Here is a 22853-nt window from a genome sequence, read left to right as displayed (position 1 = left end):
GGTGAGCCACAAAGGCCGAGCGGACGCGCATCGGCATTGTTTATCACATCCGCCGTCGAAATTCGCAGAGTTGCATATCCGCGCGATGAGTAACCGGTGCGACGCCGGGCGTCACGCGCGTCGCATCGCGTTGCGTCGCGTCGCGTCGCGTCGCGTCTGTACGGCGCATCCGCCGCGATTCAGCATAATGCGACAAGGAGAACGACTCCTCGTCGTCGCTGTCGTCTCGAATGCGCGTGTATACACAAAGTGTCCCACATACGAGATCACCGGATGTTGCCCCAACCGTGTTTTCTCGGGCCGTTTCGGTGACGATTTTTTCCCTTTAGCGAGCGAACGAGAGGTCGTGCGTCCCGGCAACTTTCCAATTTTTAACATCGCGCGCCCTAGTCTCGAATTAAGATTCCGCCCAAGAAGCACTCGCTTGAAATTTAATCGAGGAGCGCGAATCCGTCCCGATTCGCTCCGCCTTCTTGTCGCCTCTCCCTCCGCCAAGTCCGCTTGGAAAGTCGTTACACAAAGTGCCTCGGCGGTCTCCGCGCCGGAGAAAAATCGCGGCGGGGATCGGCCGTGGAGTCGCGACAAAAGGACAAGGTAGACGCGCGTCCCCGTGTACGCAACGTAACGTAAACCGCGCGCGTGTCCAAGTATCCGCTTGATTCAGCTGTTCTCCACACCGGCGTGGCTTTAACGCCGGTCTAAAGTTAGCGCGGAATGACGAACGTTCGTGCACTTTCCTATTACTCATTTGAGGCTGCTGCACGAACTCAATGTCATCGGTCGGCCGCCCCGTCGTGCGAACGCGCGCGCGCGCGTATTCCGCAAAGTGGATTAAACACGGCTGCGAGTTTCTCGCGGCCGTGCACGACCGGCGAGTTCGGACACGGCGAATTAGCGCGACGTTAATTACCAATTACGACCCCGCGCTGCTGCTGCTGCTGCTGTCGTTACACATCGCGCGAGTTCGGCGATGTGTAACTCTTCTTTCATACGCGATTGTTGTGCCGCGAGAGACATCGCTGACTTCCCAGCTGCATTGTGTCCGACAATAGGATGAAGAGCCGCGTGAGATAAAAAATCGACGTGTCTCTCCTTCCTTCTAGGAAATCCTTCGAGCCTGATCTGCAACGTGCTCTTTGCATCTAGAAACATTCTACTTTGTAGCCAGCAGATACGTTAAAAAGTATGTACAGGTAGCCAAGATGTACACTGTGCATTGTATAATACAATCGGACATTGTCGACAAATTTTTCAAGCGCGTTGATTCGCTTACATCCAGAAGAGAGTTCGTCTGAAGTCAAACAAATTTGTTTGAATTTTCACCTTGCTGGACTTTGATGTAATTTCGAAGAAATGATTTCCTTGCCTTGATCAAAATTTCACTTGATCGAGGCTGGAATGTTTAAGAGAATTTATTTCTTCAAGTCTAGCAAATGTTCCAGCACGAGTAAATAAAAATCGAGTAGATTCCAAGAAACGTGATTGCGACGTGTCTCATTCGTTTAGCCCAGCTAAATCTTTTGTCCGGGTGCACACAAAATGGAGCGTATCTAATCGCAAAGAGCGGATTGCCGATCGGGCCACAACGCGGTGCGCGATTTAAGGATAAATCGGCGCTCTTTGAGCGTACAATGTCGACGCTCCTGCTCCGGCCGTGCAATTATCACAGGTTATTAATCCCCCCCCCCCCCCCCGGCAGATAAGACTCGTGCGTTTGTTCGCCGAGCCATCGCGATGTTACACGCGTCGATCGCAGTTACACAATGCCGCGCAATCTTGACTCGCGCCGATTGTTCTTCCTCCCCTTTTTTCTCGCAGTTTCCGACTTTCCGCGCGGCTCCTATCGACGCGTCCGCATTTTAAACGAACGGAAGAGCAAACGGGCTGGGCGGACGGCTTTAAAAGCCCCCCCCCCTCTCTCTCTCTCTCTCTCTCTCTCGGGAAACAAAACGGTGGGATGGGGGCGGCTTGGCAGAAAACAGGAAAAAAGAAATTCGCGCTTTTAATGCCTCGATCCGCTAATGGACTGGTTCCGCGGCGGTGGCGACGGTGGCAGCGGCGGCAGCGGCTCTGCCCACGAATTGACGCTAATTTATCATGCGAGCTTCAGCGAGTATTATGTGTGAGCCCGCGCTTATGTATCGCAGTCGGCCCTATTAAACGCGGCTGTCTAACTTGGAATTAATTGGGTATTACATTTCAATTCCTTAATGGACCGCCGCGCCGGGCGCTCGCTCGGCTCTCACGTCGGCGTTGCTTATTAATGCGCTAAATATCAACGCGTCGGCGGCACGCGTCATCCGTTTCACGAGCGGCGTTCGTTGTCCGCCGACTCCCCGACTTATCTGCAATCCACTTTCATTATCAACGTTGAATTTATTGCCGCGGTGCCGCTCCTCCTCCTTCTCCTCCTCCTCCTCCTCCCCCCCCCCCCCGCCGGCGCGGCGCTGCGTGCCTGGCGACGCGGAATGCAATGAAGCGGTGCAGCCGAACGGTTTATCGCCGTTTTCAAGGTTGTCGACGCTTCTTCTCTCGGCAGCATAAATATTCATCCTCCTCCCACGTCCGAGAATAGTTTCGCAACGCGCGCATGTCACCGGCCGTCGCTGATAATGACGGGCCGTCGCCGCTGCTGCCGCTGCGTCCCGAGGTATATCGCGTTACGCGCAACGGGACTCCGAATTTGCGATAGCGCAATCGGGAACGCGATGCGCAAGAGCGTCGGGCGGAACGCGTTTCTCTGATAAAAATTCGCCTTCTTCCACGTCTTCGTGATTGTTTCATCTCGCGTTACCGCGATCTCTGCGCGCATCAGCACTGATTTGCGCGTCGTAATCGCAGCCGGGGGGGGAAAGAGGAAGGGGCTCGGCGATACCCGCGGATGGACCTTTGGCGAGTCTTACGTTTCGCGGACGTGCTATCGAATTTCCGTTCGCCGCGTCCGCGCGCGTGCGGATGTGCACACGTCGCGAAGACCGCGCCTCGGAAGCCTCGCGCGAGCGTCGCGACCGCTAATTTTCACTCCGCGCCTCGGCCTTGATTCCGAAAATGTACTAACGTCTGGGAAAAGCCCGCGCGGGCACGCGGACGTGCGCGTCGCCGGCTATGAAATATGGATTCGAGAGACGGCCGGGACGCAGACAGTCGGAACCGTCGTTGGTGTAGGTCGGACGACCACCTTTTTTCTCCCCGATGAATATTCAAAGACCGCCGAAAGCGGTGGGCATCGTACGCGCATTCGACAAATCCGCGCGCCGTTTCGCGGCGTCGCGCGGAGAGGAGCGATTCCCGAGGTGTTGTTGGCTTCTACCACAGAGTCCCTGCGATCAGAGTCCGGCCAGTTCTGGCGAGAGAAAAGGATACGCTATTTCTCTCTCTCTCTCTCTCTCTCTCTCTCTCTCTCTCTCTCTCTCTCTCTCTCTCTCTCTTTCTTTCTTTCTCCTTCCTTCTCGTTCCTCTTTGCTTTCTCTTTCCTTCTTTCGGGAGCGGTCAGAAATAGAAAGACCAATCGAAAGTTGCCGTCCGCTGACCAGAGTCTGATTGGGGGAACTCCAGCATTTTTTCTACCTTTCCGCAGCGTTGTCCGTCTCGTTGCGGACGCACGTGAAATTTACGCGATACAGATACGCTTGCGCGCACGTGCGCGTGTGTGCGCGCGCGCGTCCATCTTCGAGCGTTGCACCGTCGTGTTTGCGTCTGGTCAAGGTGCCCGACACCGCCGGGACATATATAGGTGCGCGCGTGTGTGCGTCCGCGCGCGAAAGCGCGCGGCGTGGCGAATGTGTACCATCACACCGGCACGGCTGGCCTTGTGACTACTCTCGTGTCCTCGTCCCACCCTCTCTGCATGCGCCGATACGCTTCAAGTCGCGTTTACGACCAGCAACGCTCGCTCTCATGTGTAATTACTTAATGCGCGGTCTCGGCCCCGCGCTCGCTCGCTCGCTCGCTCGCGAGAAACGAGTATCGCGTCGTCGCGAGGAAATTTAATTGGCGACTCCGTGACCGAATCATTGCCGCCGCGGTTCCCTGAAAAATGTACGGAGGATAACCTTCTATTATGAGATAGTAGTCTAATATGAGATAGTATTCTAATATGAGATAGTAGACTTTCAACGTCCAAGTTCAATCACAAATCTTTTTTCGCAGCTGTTACACGGTCTAACAATAAATTTTTCATTCAACAGATTCCACTTTGATTCCACCAGATCCATTTTGTCGAATGAAACGAAATAATTTCATTGAATTATTTTACTGACTGAATGTAATTTGTTTGTGTAAAACGAGAAATATGTTGCTGAAAGGAAGTTAAATGTTACAACTAAATATTTTGTTTCCACGAGTTGTTTATTTGAACAAAATTTTATGGTTGAGATAACGAATTCGTTCATCTCAAAGTACGGTATTCCGCCACTAGATGGCCGCCGAACTCGTAGGTAACATCACGATAGCCCGGCATATAAGGTACTCCGTCGCGAGCCGGGACGGTTCTTTCGGTTCTTTCGCGACAATCAGCAGAATAAGCGAAACTGCACTGAGAGACTTATTTTGTTGAATGAAGCGAAACAATTTGAGCGAATCGTTTTGTTGAATATTATAAGAGGATTCTGCGCATGTTCACTCAACCAAATTTCCCAACTAAATGTTTTTGTTGTATCAACTGAAAGATTTGCTTGCTCATATCCAAACACGAAATTCAGTTGAGTCAACTAGATATTGTTTCATTCAACAAAACGGGTCTCTCAGTGCACTTCAATGGCAATAAATCCATGGCGGAATCAATAGATTTAGCGGAAACTCCGCTATCTCAAATGGAGAGACTTTCCTGTAATTCCACGACGCGACGCTTCTCCCGCGACTCCCGTCGAATTCCCCCCCACCGATATTACGCAATTCCACGCGAGACGCACCTGCGACGAGCACGCGTAAATCGTGTCGTCGTTCCTAACGGCTGAGATCGCGAATAACTCTTATTATAGAGGAGAGTCTCCGATTATGAGATTAGCTTCTAATATGAGATAGCGGGTTTTCAACACAATCTGATGAATTTTTAATTCAACAGATTTCACTCCAAGTACAATAAATTCATAGTGGAACCAACGCTTATCAACGTAGTAGAAACTACGTCTTGTTAGGATCCTGTCTCATAATGGGGGACCGTCCTCTGTTATTAAAATCCGTCCGGGAACGGATAACGTCCTCGCGACAGGGCTGCTTGTTCAAAGGTAGAAGGTAGCAGAGGTGCGTCAGCGAGCGATATTCGAGTACAGGCCCGTGCCGCGGCGACGATCAGCGACGCGATGCGTCCTCTGTCTCGCGTGCCGCGCTTCTTCGCGGACTGCCGACGACCTTCGGTCCGTCACTTCGCCGGCCGGCCGGTCGACCGGTTGCGTAATTAAGCCAGCGGCGCGGAGCTTAATAAACAAGAGCGATGAGTGGCATGCGAGAGCGACGACGACGGCGACGACGAACCCGGCACTCGAAATAGAAATCAGCCGCGAGAAGAGCGAGAGCTACGACCTCAATGTATAACTCATCTCCGCGCGCAGCGAGTCGCTGACGCACGGCCGAGAGCGAATGCACGCGCGAGATCATCGCTCGCGCGTGTATACGTAACGGCGACGGCGATCGCTCGCGAGATCGCACGAGGAAACTTCCCGGAGTCGCGCCCGCCGCCCCTCTCTCTCTCTCTCTCTCTCTCTCTCTCTCTCTCTCTCTCTCTTTCTCTCTCGCTCGCTCATTACGCCGCTCGTAATCAGGTCGGCGAGAAAAAACGTTCGCGGAAACGCGCGATAGATAGACGGCGAGATGCGTGTCGACTCGCCAGGACTCGGGGTATCGGGACGAATCGTAGTACCGGGAGAGTGCATCGTTCGCGAATTCGATCCCCGTGGGGCTTGATAAGGATGTAACTTTGGCCGTGACACCATCCGTCCGCTGATCTATCTCTCTCTCTTTATCTCGGTGGAGCTCGGGAGCGCTAAATCCGACCGGTGTATCGGGCGGAGGTGGGACCCCCCCGTGCTATTTCGATCCGTCGGGTCGTTATCGCGAATTACCGGCGCGCGAGCCGAGTGCCCGAGGAATAATTCCAGCGCGAACTCTCCACGGTCCCGGATCGACCGCATAAATCATTTTGTGGGTCACCGGAGCGACCACGTGGTGGCCCCGTTCCACCGGCTCGGCCCTCTCCTGATCGAACGCCCGCTCCTTCTCGGTCCACGAACTCCCGGCGGCATGTAATGCGCATCGGCCGCTCGCCGCTGGCCGTTGCATTGGCCTAAAAATAATCGCCGGTGCGGCGTGGCGTTTGCCGTCTTGGAAAAAGAATCGATATTATCCAAGTATATCGTCGACCGAGGGCGGCTTCGATGAAGAAGGATGTCGTTAATAGAACAGAACTTTTTTATTCTTTTTTTTTCTTCAAATAAATGCAGTTAGATACGCGACTCAAGTTGCGATTACATTTAAATGATTCCAGTACGTGCACTGAGAAAAGAAAACTGCTGAGTCAAGAAAATATTTCTCGATTCAACTATACGCTGCAGTCACGGGCTGTCAAACAAATATTTGTTAATTAAAAAATATATATATTGAATAAATTATGTATGTTTAATTGAAAACGTATATATTTGAATTAGAGAAACACTGTTAACTAAATATATTTATTAGAATATCAACCTTTTTTCTCGGTGTGATAATTTACATTCAGTTAGATGCTGAAACTTTTTTTTTCTAAGTATTGTTGCGTACGTGGAACGTTATATCCGTTAATGATAGATTTCGGGTACTCTCGGTGCTCGTTGTAAAAAAAATCGATGCCTTCGATATCGATTAGTGACCGCCGATGCTTTCTTGGCGGTCATTCCCGGTGCAGTGCTTCACTGTCATAAATCCCAATCTGTCTGTCTGCTGCGCATTTGTCGGTTAGTGATGCGCTTCCGAGCGAGCGGGTCGGCCGAATGGATCGGAGAGAAACCGAGGAAGAGCGTAGAAGGAGAGAGAGACGGAGAGTGATGGAATGACGTCAGGCATGCAATTACCGATGCACTTGACGCGTCCTCAACGGGCGAATCGTCTGAACGGACGCTCGTTGCTCCGGCCGCCTCCTATAAAGCCCGTTTTAGACGACCTGGAACCCGCGACGGAATTAAAAAATGCTTCGCGTCGGGAAATTCTTCAAGTTCTTACATACGTCTTTCACAAAGAGATTAAACCCGCGGGGTTTAAAGCCGCGCGAAACACTTAATAAACTTGTTAATGTTTATCTTTACTCTTCAAAAGTCAATCAGTGGATTATCACTGAGAACGGTGAATATTCACTGATTCACAGTTATGAATAATTCAGTGCTATACTCGTAGCTGCCTTCAGCGATAGTGCACCGATTGACTTTTCGAGGGTAAAGAAGAGGCAAGATCTTAAGACGGTCCGGTGACGAGTTCTTCGATTCGAGATCAAAATTCAGGTGAGAATATTTGCGAACGTGGAGTCCCGACGAGGCTCCTTTCCGCAGATTGTATTTACAGTACGGTCCACGATACCGTGGGCAGAATTCTGCCCTGAATTCTGTCTCCGAATTATGGATCGCCCAGACGGGGCTTAATGCCGCCTCCTTCCTTTGTCGTCTCGCGAACATTCGTCAACATCGCGTCCCTCGGCGGTCGTGTCTGGAGTCGATTAAAATGTCGTTTATCTTCCCGGACGTTCCACCCTAACTCCCACGGTGCGGAGAAAACGCGAGCCGAGGTGCGAGGCCCGGGGGCTCGTCATCGTCGGGCAATAATGGGCCGGCCGGCCGCCTGGATATAGAAAGTGAAAAATGCCGGCGATGGTCGGACAAGGTCGTCGGGGAGAGACGACCCATTCGGGCGACGCTAGACGATTACTACTGCTGATTGAGGATTGTACAATAATAGGCGCGAAGGCGTCGCTTCGCGCTCGATAGAGCGACGATTTTAGATAGACGGCGATTACCGATAAAGCGATATTCAGCGCGATTAGCAATTTATGCTGATTGCCGGCGCAGGGTATTTAGCAAGCGCTGTGCTTTAATAACGACAGACGACATTATTTTCGATATAATTAATGTTCTATCTTCGTTCCCGGTATTTGTATATCAAAGGACTAGTTTAGACTCGCTCGGCGTCTCCAAGGATTTGTTACTAATAAGGATTGTTGCTAATAAGCGACGAGAATTCCCTACGGGAAGATTCTTTTTTTTCCTCTCTCGCTCTCTCTCTCTCGTGAAACGTAAACCTCCATCGATCACTTCGCCGCCGTTAAAGGGAATAAGCGCCTGGGCGCAAGAATGGATTGGTTTTTTGTGCCACGGAGAAGGACCTCTCTCCCTCTCCAGGGAGAACGAATCTACGCGAGGGGAGGGAGGAGACGCCCGCCGAGACGGCCGATAAACACTCGAGGCGGCCGGAGGAGAACGTATCGCGAGGATCAATACTCTGTAATGCCGAGAGAGACTTTTTCAGGCCAAATTTGACGATACAATGGACGTGAAATTAGCGTCCGACAGAAGGGGCGTCCGCCGTCTCATGCATCCTCCGAGTATTCCGATTCGCGTTGCAGGACTTTGTTGCAGACTCTTTAGGCTTTAAGGCCTCCACACTCGAATCTACGTAACACGTAATACATAAACCGTAAGGAAATCCTCCAATCGACTATTCCCCCACTACATTTTTCTACGCGAGACGGAAGCCGTAGCGGTGAAAAATTTCGTAAGGATGAAATTCTTACGTTTATGTCGTTTACCTATACAGATTTTGAGGTAATATATTGTGTTTTAATGAGCGATCATAATAGATACTGCTTATCAAATAGAAGAAAATTCACGTGAAATGATCGACACTGATGATACGATTAAATCAAATCGACGATTTGCTCATTGACTGTTTGTGAGGTTATCTTGTCGAAACTTATATTGTAAATACCAACGTTTTACTCACTTTTCACAATAGAACGTAAATACAATAGAAAAACGAAGATACAGCAGGCAGCACTTGACACTTTGCGATCTTTCTTCAATGATGATGATGACTGTGGACCGTGGTCGAAGCTTACGTACTACGGCTTACGGTTTACGTGTTAAGTAGATTCGTGGGTGAAGGCCTTTATCCGGACAATCTCGCGCGCCGCTGCCGGACGAAATAAGCCCCTCCCCCCCGAATACAGACGTCCCTGTAACCGCGCATTCTCACAATCAGTTGCGTGAAACCACCGGGCCCTTTTACGTACGGAGACCACTTTCGCACAGATCCCTCGCTCCGTGGGCTTTCGCTCCCTCGGGCATTTATTTGTTTCCATCAACTCTCGCTTTCGAGGGTCCCCGCCGGTGTTACGGCCGAAATCCTTCCAGACGTTTCAAGCCGTAAAATGTCACGCCGTTCTGGACGAATTTGGCAGACCTCTATAATTTCGCGCCTACGTTTTCGCTCTTATGAATTACGCGTGCTACTTGAACGATTCAATTCACGCCGCTCCCGACGGTTGTGTCTCGCGTTCGGTAAATCCACCCCGCTAGTCGAGCGTGGAATCTTGGGTAAGACTTCCGAATAGCCGCTACCTCCGAATTTGATGAAACTTGCAGCAATGGTAGGCCATTAGATAATACGTTCGCACTATAAAGGATTTTTGCTCGGTGGCCCGAGCGCCTTTGTCGGTTTTCGTCTCGTGCTAAAAGGTGAGTGTCGACCGCGTCTTCACTTGCGCTTAGCGAAATCGAGCTGCTCGCGAATTCGGAGCGAAAGTACGTGTAAACTTTAGCGGTGCGATTATACGTAAAATTAAAGGTGGCTATTGTGTTTAATCGAGAGATCCCTTTTCTTTCTTCTCGTTTCCCGCCGCGTCGGTGACTCTTACTCAGTGCCGCGCATTCTCGAACACAATTAAGTAGACAATAAATATTCAATTTTATCGATTAAGTGGCGTATTACTACGCTTGTAATACCGGAGATATTATCGGCACGTAAAGTGCAATCTCCTTCGTCCCACGACAAGAGAAAGAACTCGCGTTCACGCGACGCCGAGAGGGAAGAGTGCCCACGACACGGAATTCTCGGATAACGAGAGTCTACTCGACGGCGGGCAAAACTCAACGCGCGTTAACGCTGAAATAAGTGCTTTCGCACCTGCAGCCATTGGTACTTGGCACTGGTCCCGCGATCGCGTAATTCCGCTCGACCTTCGAGAGCAGAACCGCGCTCCGCCTATCTTGCTCTCTCACGGCGAGCTTTCTTCGCGAGGGAAGCGTCGGCGCGATCGTCCGCGTCTCGGGTCTGCCCGCGACTGTAAATCGCGCCGATCGGTAGCGCTCGCCATCGAAAGGCGCCGTCGTCGTCCTCGCGCGAGAGGAATGCCGAAGGACGCGGAAGATGCGGAAAAGGCGCCCGGCCGCCGATCCTCGCCCTTTCACCGCTTTAGAAAGGATACCTGCCGCGAAGCACCGATCGCATAATAAATGCGCCTCTCACGCAACATCGGGAATTGCCTGCAATTTGCATCGTAGGCGTTTCTCTCTCTCGCGCGCGCGATTGCACGTCGTCTGAGAAAATTTCGAGGCGGAAGAGCGCGCGCAGCGCTGAATGCGAAACGAATGTGGATATTGGTAGAATAAATGTAGCGCGAAGGGTGTGAGATACCGAGGAAGTAAATTCCCATTTTTCCCGTGTGTTTCAGGGCTGAACTTAGATAACAGCAATATGTCGATGTCGTCGATGGGGCCGCAAAGTCCTCTCGACCTGAAGCCTGACACAGCTCTTATCAACCCGGGGAACTTCAGCCCGTCGGGTCCCAACAGTCCAGGGTAAATATTCTCGTAACGCAGTCAAATCGATCCTTGGCGAACATTAATACGGAACTAGACTCGATTTGTCCGGATGACCTCGATGAGGAGAATTCTCGCGCGGTTTAGCGATATATCCTTCTAATGCGGCGTCTTGATGTTTAAGGCCCGGCTGCACCAACGTCACGGAATTTTAACATTAGCTTGACTCACTCTTCGTCTCTTTCTTACCGTTTTCCCTAGGCCCGGTTTTTCATTGTCCGGTTAGCAATTAACCAGAAAATTATAAAACCGGGCCTTAGAAGGAGACAGAGGGTGAATTAAGCCGAGGATAAGGTTAAGCGACGTTGGTGAAACCGGACCTAAGACGTAAGATTTAAGGAAGTGACCTATCATAATCGAGCGTGAGGAGAACAATCGGCTGCGATTGGCCATCCTTTTAAATCTTACGTCTTAAAGGTATCTCATCGTAGACGCCGCATTGCGAAAAGAATCGCAAGAGTCACCGGGACGTAACGCGCTCGTCGCGATTTGAGGGAGCGCGTCTGTAAACTAGCGCGGCACGCGTCTCGAAGTGTGCATGCTACCGGTGCTGTAGCGGCGTAGATCTCATAGACGATCGTTCTCTGCTTTGCATGTAAAGACCCTTCAATGCTGGTTGTCACAGCAACCACCTGAGTACATCGCCCAGCGGTCAGAGCAAAACGGTCACGCCTTATCCGCCTAATCACCCCTTGTCGGGCAGCAAGCATCTGTGTTCGATCTGCGGCGACCGTGCGAGCGGCAAGCATTACGGCGTTTACAGGTAAGTTCATCATCATTTCCGTATCGTTACGCAACGAGAGGGCTCGTTAGTGCGAGCGATACCTCTCCGCCGGACGGACCTCGATTAATCTTTATTGACTTCCACTCGGTGCACCCCTTGCCTTTCGTTCTCAAGCGGTGGAGTCCCGTCAAGGGTTCGAGGGACAATTTGCGCTGTCCATAGAATATCTCGCGGTATCCACGGAAAACACTCGAAGTCGTTGTACGTAAGAAGTACGTATCCGATAGAGGTTTAATGAAGTAAGACCCCCCCCGTACCCCCGCGCTCGTATTTGTCATGCAAATTTGATCCTTGAACCGCGCGGCGGTTTTATTCAAGAAATGTACGCGCTCGCGGGTAATCGCGGCGTCTCGATTGCGGCTGAGAATCTCCCGGCGCGGCGACTTCAATAGGAGCGAACAAACTCGTTTGAATATCCCCTTGTGCATCCACGTCGTGCGTCGTTTCGCGGCGGCCAACTGCAAAAATAATTACCGCGCTCCTCTCCGTCGCGTCTCTCCGCGTCGGGGGCGAGGGAAGGAAGCGAGAGAACGCGAACGATAAAGGCCCCGCGATTTATTCGAGAGAATAAGAGAGAGGGAGGCAGATACGCGCCCATGAATATGAACTCGCCGTCGTCGTAGTCGTCGTACTTGCGGATGACTTTTCCGCCGCGGGGGCGGTTCAAGGTCCTTCGGATTCGCTTGATAATCCTGACCCTCGTTAGCAGGGGAATACGGCGGGTAATCCGTCCACCGGCAGCTCCACCGGGGAGTGCAGTAATAATAAGCGAGCCATTTACTATGCGGCTCCGGCCTGTGTCACCTATATAGCGGCGCGTCGCGTCGCGATAAAGCACCGCCGATAGACGCTTTGTTTTTTCCAATTATCGCTACCCTCCGACCCGCGCTCGGCGTCGCGAGAGCAAGGCTGATGGCAGAAAACGATCCGTAAACGCTTAAGGCCCGGTTTCACCAGCACCGCTTAACTTTAAGCTTAGTTTCATTCGTTCTTGGTCTCTTTCCAACTGTTACTTTAGAACGAGGCAGCCCGAGTCGAAATTTTGGTACTATTTTGACACTTTTAAGGATAATTTACACCTTCATAGACCAGCAATAACCTACTTTGATGACATTATACTTTTTACTCCTCCCTTGAATCTTTAATTCTAAAAATTTACTTTAGCTCCTACTTAAAAGGATCTACTTTAATGCTAAATTGGCAAAAGTAGAAATTTCCGATACTATCAGTTTTAAAGTAGAAGTAAATTTTGCACTCGCAGTTTGACCTCTTTTACTGTCTTAGGTCCTACTATATAATAAAATTAAAGGTTCAACATAGAACCAAAATTTCGACTCGGAAAGTAACGAATTAAACTGACAATGAGCTTAAAGTTAAACAACGTTAGTGAAACCGGACTTTAGTCGTAGACGTAAAGGCCTGTGTCCACGATAGCCAATCAACTTGCAGCTGTTTCATAAAAACTGCAAGGTGACTGGCTACACATTTCTCGAAACTGGAACTTGGACCAAGTTCAAGCATCGTAGACGGGAGTCCTTGAAGCAAGGCAGAGAAAAAGTCAAGTCGTGAAAGTATATTGTATACGACTAAGTTTTTCTCTGCCTTGCCTCACGTTTACCGCCAAGACAGACTTAATCGTTCTCTGCCACGAGCGTAAGCGCGCGATTCCGAGTAATTGAATCGAGTGGACGGACACCGAGCCCTCGCGAGGGAATTTTCGCCGGCATTTTTACCGGCGGGACACGCGGCGCTCGAGCGACGACCGTCGACGGAGGCGGCCCGTCGACCTTTCCTCAATTATTTAACGCTCGATAAGTCTCGAGGCTGTCTCGTGTCTTTACTCGAGGGATTGGTGGCGTTAGGCTCCTCCGTGTTTCGTGTACCGTCTGCGAAGTTACGATCCCATTTGACGCTTATGATTTAAATATTGAAAACTCACGGGATTTCGGCGTCGGACACGTAGTTGATCATCCCGGTTTAATAACGGCGCGCGGTCGCTTCGGATTATTTATACCGGATTACGCAACGTGGCTGGAACAACTATTTCGGAAGTTCTCGGGTGCCTCGTAGCTGCTGCGTAAAAGGATTTCTCGAATCTCGCGTTACGTCCTTCGGAAATCCGACACTGAACTTTGACTCGCGCGCGCGCGCGTGCGGCGCGGGTTATTAACGGAGGAGTCGTTTTTTCTCGCGCTCGTTTTTTTCCCCTTTGCGTGCACACGTAGAAGAAAAAAAGCTGCAAATGCGGCGTCACGTTTACATAATCGGGCGTGGTGCGTCGAACCGTCGTCGGCCGGCGGAATAATAAAAATGTCGACGAACCAAACGCGACGACACGTAACGCGGGGCGTCTCGCGCGAGGCGAGGAAACGCGATAGTGTAGGGTAAAAGAGCCTCCACACCGCGCGTCGGCCGCGTCGCGAGGACGGGCCCCGCGGGTGTCGTCTTTCGTGCCGCAGCTGCAACAGGTCCGGTCGCGGCGAACCGCCGCGTTGCGTGCGCGCGTCCGCGAAAATGCATCGCTGAAAAGAAAGAAACATCTGCGACGGACTATTATGCGAGCGCACGCGAGCCGCTCCGCTCGCCCGAACGCGTGTCGCGCGAGCAGCGACGTTTCCGCGCCTCCTCGTCAACGGGCGCGTTAGGCCCGGTTTCGCACCAATCGTTGCTTAACTTTAAGCTTATAGCGAATTCGGCTGGTTGCACTAGTTGCGCACTGAGTGCACACCGAGGCCTGTTTGTAGTCAATTTTTATATTTAACTTTGTCTTCAATACATGTTCAAAAATAATTTAACCGAACAATGATCCGCGTGGATGCTATACAGACCATTTTACTGGCTACGAAATATTTCAAAAGACATTTAAGACGATCCTTAAATATAAGAATTGATTGTAAACAAGCCTTAGCGTGCACTCAGTGCGCACTAGTGCAAGCAACCGAATTCGCTGTTAGTTTAATGTTCGTCTCTTTCTAGCGTAACGGTTGAAAAGAGAAAAAGAACGAATTAAACTAATAAGCTTAAAGTTAAGCGACGTTGGTGAAACCGGGTCTTATTCGGCTTTCGTAACCGCCGAAGAGAGAACGTCGCTCGGGAAACGAAATCGACTGTTCCAAAACCTGATCTAACGGTGTGCTCTCTGCATCTAGAAACATTCTATTTTATATAAACAAATCGGAACGCTTGAAAAATTTGTCGACAATGTACGATTGTACAGTGTATAATATACAAATCAAACGTATTTTATTGACTGCAAAACAGAATGTTTCTAGACGCAAAGTGCACATTGAGATTAGGTTTAATAGTTACGCGACGGCATGGAAATTATCTTGTACGATGTTTGCGTTCACGTGTGCTCCATGTAATCACAGGATCCTGGGATCTTTTCAATCTGATCTACAATGTACTTTTTGCAATTAGAAACATTCTATTTTGTACAAGCAAATCAATGCGCTTTAAAAAAGTTTATCGACAATGTACAATTGATCTCCTTGCACACATTTTTTAAATGCATTTATTGGCTACAAAATAGAAAGTTTCTAGACGCAAAGAGCACATAGTAGATTAGGCTTAACAGTTGGAATGAGACAAAGACCGAATTAAGCTGAGCTTAAAGTTGAGCGACCTTGGTGAAACCGGGCCTCGGTTGGACAAGGTATCTTAACCGCGATTAGTTCACAAGCCGCAGGTACGCGCGGACTTTAAGGTACATTTAAGACAAAGTTAAATATAAGAATTGATTATAAACACGCCTTAGGAACTGAGTTCACCGTAAGGTAGAACCTTGTCTTGCCGCGTCGATATCAGTTCACGTGCCGCGGGCGTGCCCCCGAATTTCATTCCGACGATGGATCCCGTTAACATTTTCCCCGGCGGTGGCTTTACGAAACGGCTCAGATAGGAAAGTTAGATTCTCAAAGTAACTTATCCAATTAAAACTTGTATCGACTTTCTAATTTAACCCGTGAGTTACCGCGGCGTAACGACCAGAGTAACGTAGCGGAGGAGGGCGGGAGGGTCTCGTGGGTCTTACGTTGGGACACCCATATTCCGAGAGTTATAGGCATCCGCTCCGTATTTCGATCTCCTAAAGGCCTGCGTCCACGATGCTGGAACTTGGTCCACGTTCTAGTTTCGAGAAATGCGTAGCCAATCAACCTGCAGCTATTCCATAAAAGCGGAACTAGAACTTGGACCAAGTTCTAGCATGGTGGACACAGGCCTTAACGTGCCTGCTTGATAAAAACGGTTGATCCGCTCGACAACGACCTGGGGGCGACGCCGGTGCGCGCGAATGTACGATACACTTTCCCTCGTAAAGTCAGCAGCGTGGTACCCCTTTCGTCCGAGGGTCTTCCCGAGGATTTTACCGCGAGCAATCTTTGTGAAACGTTGCCGGGTATTACGGACGGAGGCTCGCGTATCGATCAACGAGATCGCTTCGTGTTAATTTCGGTACCGTTCCTCTATTCACCTAATTGACTTTCCGACGGACGTATCCTGTTATTATACCGTTTCCAATGCATTTCCAATGCGCCGCGCATATTTTCGGCGGCTCTCGCGAGCCGCGGCGAGGCTCCGCGGAATCCCGCGATCATGCCAAAATGCATTCGATATCACGAATTCCGCTCCAATTTCCGCGAATCGCGGAGCGACCTCGGGGTCGGCAATTCTCGCTGCTAGAGCGCTCAACGCCGAGGTCGATCGCTGGTCTACGCGGCTGGTGCACGCCGGGCGTGCGGGGAATCCCGATGCGCGACGGCCAGCGTGCCTCCTCCCTCCTCCTCGCCCCGCTTTTCCTCCCGTCCTCCTCTCCCTTCGTCCCTCGTGCCGCGATGATTGCGCCGAGCTGCAGGCCGGCCCGGCTGCCGACGCTCGGCGTTGCATCAGAGCCCCATCAACCTTGGACTTGCTGCTGTTGGCTCACGAGGTTAGGACGACTACCCACCCGTAGTTCCTACGAGCGGAGGGGAGCCTCCCTCCCTCTCCTCCTCTCGTTGTATATAGGCACTTTGCTCCAGTGGCGGCTAATTAACCCTTTAACCCAGTGCTGCTCGTTCCTCCTCGACCGACAAAACGCCTTCGAGATTGGCAAGAATAGCTTGCTGCAGCTTCCCGTCTCTTCCTCTTTTCCTCTCTCTCCCCCCCCCCCTCTTTCTCTCTCTTCCAAAAGAGATATTTAATTTACTTGCACAATCGAGAAATATAATCGCGAGACACATTTTAATCGACATTTAGGCTGTAAGATTCGTTAAAAATTCGCTTTGCGTTGAAAATGACTGATTACATCCTTCAAGTCCGAACAATATTCTGTATTTTTGAAGATGTAACTTCTTCTTTGAATATACGAATACCTATACGAATATAAGACTTGTGTCCCGATTATTTATCTGGAGTAAACGCTTTTGTAGAACGCAAAATTCAACGAGGCGCTCGTTGTCAGCTCTTCGAGACCTTCGCTAGAGGATCTTCCATCACGAAAAAATGACGCGGGGCGGGAACGCGGTCGATTCAGCGAGGGGACCCGTCGGACCCTTTAAAGCGAAAAAAACAGCCGACCCGTAACCAGACGCGCGGATACGAGTTTCCCGCGCGCGGGGACTTAATTAATCTCATTAAAAATACCCGGGGCAATTTGTTGCCCGTCTCGCGCGCGTAATTAACCGCGCGGAAAGGGGGGGGGGGGAGCTCGCTCCGATAAGAACTGATCGCGCCTCCAACATTCGGACATCTTGGTACGCCCTGCATGATGCAGAACCGCCTTGCCTCCTCTCGCAAATTGCGACAATAACATGCTACAACTAGTAAGGTCCACCCCGTCATTCGTTTCGTCCTTTCCGCGTATCCGACATTTTGTTGGTCCAGCCAGTGACAGAAAAGTTGTCATTATCTCTTGACAAAATAAACCAATGTGTTTTGTAATTAAGGATGTATCGGACCTATCTTCAAAATAGTACAAAGTGGCTAAAAATTTGTGAAATTGTTCTTTTAGTCTTCCTAATTTATTGCAGAAAAGTAAAAATGCATCCACTAAACAGTTGCTGAGATATAACTATTTTAATTTACACTGATTTTACACGTACTCTTATGGGAAAAGCCGATCTTCACGGATAAAACAGCTAAAAAAATGTAGAAGAAATAGTACCAGTGTTTTGAATTTTTTTTATACATCTAGTATACAAATAGATGAAAATATCTACCAAGTTTCAATAGTCTTTACTGCACCGTTTTAAAGAAAGAAAATGTAATAAAATATAACTTGAGATATTCGTGCTGTCGGCACGAATTTTTTAGTTTTGAAAATATTTGACGTTATTAAGAATTGAAATCAGAGTATTTTCACTATCAAAAGTTTAGGCTCATGAGTGAAAAAAATCGCAAATAATTCAGGAAAAAACATTTGTAAAGTGAAAAATACCTTTGTAGGAGTACAAATAAGACTCCAACTATCGTTCAAGTTTCTTACATCTAGATTTACTATGCGTTAAGAGTAGACATTTAAGTATTTCCAATTTCATGCACTTTTGTCTAAGATTGTACGTCCAATACATCCTTAATATAATTCTTATACCTTTAAAGTATGACGATTAAATAATATTTCGATCACGAATATGAGCGGAGAGCTGGTTATTATATACGTATACCCCTTGCCATGTGTCGTAAACAATTTTCCGCGCGCCTAGCGACGCTAATCGTGGAACGGCCGCATCTCGCCGTGCGTTTAAATTGGGCGGTAGGCCGGGCTAAGACAGCGAATTTTAATAATTAATAACTCGGTAATTATTGCGAAAATTGCAAAATGGTAGAGGACTTTTCGACTCAGTCCAGCCCGCTCTATCCGTAAATAAGAGGTGAGGCGGGTATTACATAACACCCCTGTATACGTCGTACGTGACACGAGTGAAGAAACGTGCGCGCGTTAGCGGTCACGTCGCGGAGTCATTTTATTTCAATTTCACGGTTATCCGCCGTCGAAGACGCTCCCGCGTCCTGAATTAGCGTCGTTACTAAATGACCCTGCAAGTGAGAATAAAATGGATGGTAAATACATACAATCTGATGCGTAATCGCATCGTTTATTTGTTTCACGATTAACGATTATCGTATAAATAATTGTGATTAGGACGTTAATTCTATATACCGAGTATCGTTTCCCTTTTCATCGTACATTCTTTTTCATAATTAAATATTCGCGATCGAAATATTATTTAATCGTCATACTTCGAAGGTATAAGAATTATATTAATTACAAAACACATTGGTTCATTTTGTCAAGAGATAATCGCGAGATGTACGAGCTTATATATAAAATAAATTAAAAGGAAAGCTATTATTATTATTATATACAATCTTATTCGAATAACTGACGCGAGTAACAAGCCGAAATCAGTTTTATCAACGCAATAAAAATAAAAATACAAATGCGTTGCGCTGAGAATCACAACAATGTCCCTTACCGTTGACTTTGTTCTCCACATCAAACGAAACCGCGTGCTCCGGCGGTGCATTCTCATTTCTTTCTTTCCGGCGGAATTTCCCGCGTTCGGGTAAAAAACTGCGGAGGCGCACGCACCGCGCAGCCTCCGCGCCGACGTTATTTGTGCATATGGCACGCGGTACGAAGGTCCCTTCGTACCGCGACAGAGAGGAAGAGAGAACGAGCGAGGGAGACGCACGGCTCTACACGTGTCTCGCGTCATGAATATTTGTCTTTCGCATAAACTCCGCGAGATCAAACGGCTGCCACGGTGGTCCAGAAATTGCATCACGTGCGCCGCGTCGCCCACGCCGCGATGCAGCTCACGCGGCTCCCCATCGCTCGCCTATCGGGAACGTATCGGTCCACCGGGTATCGTCGGTGGTATTCGCTCTCCTTCTTCTTCTTCTTCCTCGTGTATTAGGCGTAAAAAGCCTTATCCAGTTCGTTCTGTACCAGTTCTGTACCAGAACGAGCTGGTACTTTGAGCATTTACTTCATCTTCGGTAGGCTGCTAACCTTGCCGAAGGAAACCTCCAATCTGAGGAGGGCTCTACCCCTAAAAGGATATGTGTAGCAGGATACTGTGGAGTCTGTATAAGGAGACCGAACTAGGCTTGATTACGTCACCGAACATGGGCCGAACATTATTGCGAATTAGTGAATCAAAATTTTGCCACTTGTAACGCTGGCGTTTCGCAGAAACGGATTAAGGATTCGCCCATGAGTTTACCGATCTTGATCTCACTGGCTCGCAGATACTGCGTATAACCGTTGTTATCTGAGGGTCGATTTCTGGAACTTACGAAAATTACAAAAGTGAGTGAATAATAGAATATTTATAATTTCAACCTGTGAATTCGCTCACTTTTGTAAGTAAGCAGACGATTTTTCCTGCTGGATTGTTTGCGATTTAGTAAATTACTAGAAATCCTGAGCGCTGAGTGGTGCAATTATAGTAATTTACTAAATCGCAAGCAATCCAGCGGGAAAAATAGCCTCGTCTGCAGCGGGCTTTATTTACGGATTGGACGTATCGAGCCTGCTCTCACGAAAGCTTCATGCATATGACAACCATGTGACACGCACGAATGTGAATCGGGGACTCGATTATCGAGTTTTCCGTTGACAACTCCCAGTGATTCTTTTCGGACCGACTAACAATAAGTCTCAAAAATGTCGGGCCACTCTGATTGCGAGAGTTTGGGTCTCTTTGCAGGATACTCTCGGTGGTTAACCACTTCCATTCGGAAAATTCCGAAAAAACCAGTGGGTGGATTTGAACTCGGATCTTTCCGTTCATTTGTTTACTAAGCGACGCACATTTCTCTGCGCCACACTCGCCACGGTGGCATTAACGTTTCTCGCTATCTCGTTATCTCGCCGCGCTGGGAAAGCGCGAGGTGCCGCGAATGCCGGCGGATCGTCATTACTCCGCACGCGGACGGAGAGGAAGAATCCCCTTCTACCGCGGTCGCCGCGCTGTTTACGCGGTGATTAAGGACGCAGCGGTGTCGCAACCTCGAGAGCCTGCATTCGTTCGTAATCGAGCCGCGAATTAGCGATCGTCGGTGGAAAAGCGAGATTCGTCCAGAGGAACGGCTGGCGAGTAAATGGCACCCAGACGAACCTGCGCGATTTCTCTCCCTACGTATTTATTATATACATTTCGAAATAAACAGACTTCTCCGCGAGAGAGAGAGAGAGAGAGAGAGATTTCTCGTCTTCCGGGAGCTGCGACACCTTTATTCAACGTCGCTTTTATATGCACGTGTTTCATCAACGATAACGCGCGTTTAACCCTTTGCGGTCTGATGAAAGAAAAAAATATGTCATTTAAAAAGACGAACGTTCATTGTATATACAGATACTTATAAATAGCCGTCAATTATATTAAAAAATAATATTAATTGCTGTATCCCACGTTTTTTTTTAAAATAACGCAGAGAGATATTCAATTTTACAGGGTGTACCTAAACTGGCGAAAAATATTTTAATGACGAGTACTTTGTAACATTTTAAGACGAAAACTTTAATACGAAAATGTTGAGGCTAGAATTCTCAGTAATGGCAAAGTGTCCAGTAGCAAAGGTGCTTCCTTGAACCGCGCACAGCTTTGACAACAATGAAGTTATTGTAAAACTCGTGCAAGAATTTTTTTTTAAATTCTGCTTATGCAATGTAATGTAATGAATTATAAAAATAATTTAAAATGTTTTTATTCAACACTCGAAATCAACATTGATAAGTGTCAGCTGCCATTATCGTATTTATTTAGATTAAGCTGGCGAGTCTCCGCGGTGAAATTTGCCACTTTGCCGTCCCTGTGCGCGCGAAATTCTAGCCTCGACATTTTCGTATTAGAATTTTTGTCTTAAAATGTTACAAAGTGCTCGTCATTAAAATATTTTCCGTCAGTTTAGGTAGGCGTCTCCTCGCGACTCTCGGACTCGCGAAAACTCGGCGAAAAACTCTCCGCCGAGGAGAGCCAGACAATGCACGTGCCGTTTGATTTACCTTCAAGTCCTGGCGAATGCGCTTTTTGAATGCCGGCCTCCGCCCGGTCCCGTCTCGCGATCGTCTCGACGCCGCGAATAATGTGTCGCGCTGCCGGCGGCTCTCAGAATTAATTTCGCCCGGAGAGTCGGACCCGTTGAGGATCGCGCGAGTAAAGCTGGAAGGACACGAGAAAACGTGAGCAGTAAGACTTAAGAATTTCAATCAGTCGGAATTTGCAGTATTGCTCAAGTCCCAAGTTTCAAAATGATTGCTTACGTTTTCGACCGCCAAGCTGGAAACACACGAGAAAAGCAGATGAGACTTGAGAATTTCAACTAGTAATTACACTCTAGTAATTATACTTACAATTAGTATACATTTTACTAGTAAAATGTATGGTAAACTTTCCCAAAACTCGCAGAAAATTCTTTAAAATGCCATGTTGTCCCATGATTACACAGAGGTTCTCTCCGTATACTTACAATGACGCGCATAATGCATCGCGCATTGGAATTGTCCTCGGCATCGCTGATACTTTTCGGCGGGACGACATCCCCGTCCCGTCGCTCTCGGGAATCGGCAACGATATTTCGATCATCGCGTCACGCTCGGCCGCCGGTTGTTGTCGCCGGCGAGCCCGCGAGGATCATCAACGCGGTCCCCGTGAGTCATGCGGCTCCGTGCCCCTGAGGGTCGTCGTTTTTAAAGTTTTTGGACCGCCTCCAGAATCCCCCGTTGGGATCCAGAAAAGCGGGGGAGGCGGATGCCGCCGGTGAATTTATTTTCGCCGCGAAAACACGTATCGCGCCGTCGTATATTCGCGACGCGGCGTCCGCGAGCGATTTCGCGCGAGGAGCCGGCTCTTTCTTTTCGCCGGTGACAGCGGAACGACGCCACATATCCCGAAAAACGCTATATCCTCCGCCGAGGGCAGAACAAACAGCGGCATTAAATTCCGCTGTCATCTGCTAAACGTGAATAAAGCCGCGCGGCGGAAGATACACGACGCCGCCGTCTCCGCCGAGCTGAAGCCGAGCCGAGGATTCGGTCGCCTCGAACGACGACTCGAGAAACAAAGTCGGATTTTCCCTCCGTGCTGCTTCTCCACCGTCCCGACTTCTCGCCGCATTGCTCGCGCGGTAAAGCGTGACGTATAGGTTAGGTTAGGTTAGGTTATAGGTTAGGCATAGGTTAGCTAACCTATAACTTATTCGAGTGAATAAACTTATTGTTAAGCTCCTAAGCTTGATTTCAATGA

At 49.1% G+C, this 22853-nt stretch overlaps 1 protein-coding gene across 4 annotated transcripts in view; it reads left to right on the top strand.

The window, feature by feature from the left end:
- The window catches only part of LOC105560995 (retinoic acid receptor RXR), a 92725-nt gene that overhangs the window by 62134 nt on the left and 7738 nt on the right, over positions 1-22853 (top strand). For all 4 annotated transcript variants that reach the window (XM_012010599.1, XM_012010597.1, XM_012010598.1 and 1 more), the window contains 2 exons: positions 10688-10814; positions 11437-11598. In XM_012010599.1, the coding sequence (XP_011865989.1) occupies positions 10688-10814; positions 11437-11598 (289 nt within the window). The remainder of the gene's footprint in view (positions 1-10687; positions 10815-11436; positions 11599-22853) is intronic.

The sequence above is a fragment of the Vollenhovia emeryi genome, unplaced genomic scaffold, assembly GCF_000949405.1.
Source record: "Vollenhovia emeryi isolate VEMERY1.0 unplaced genomic scaffold, V.emery_V1.0 DF939215.1, whole genome shotgun sequence".
In the NCBI taxonomy this organism is placed as follows: Eukaryota; Metazoa; Arthropoda; class Insecta; order Hymenoptera; family Formicidae; genus Vollenhovia; species Vollenhovia emeryi.
This window is presented reverse-complemented; position numbering and strand designations above follow the sequence as displayed.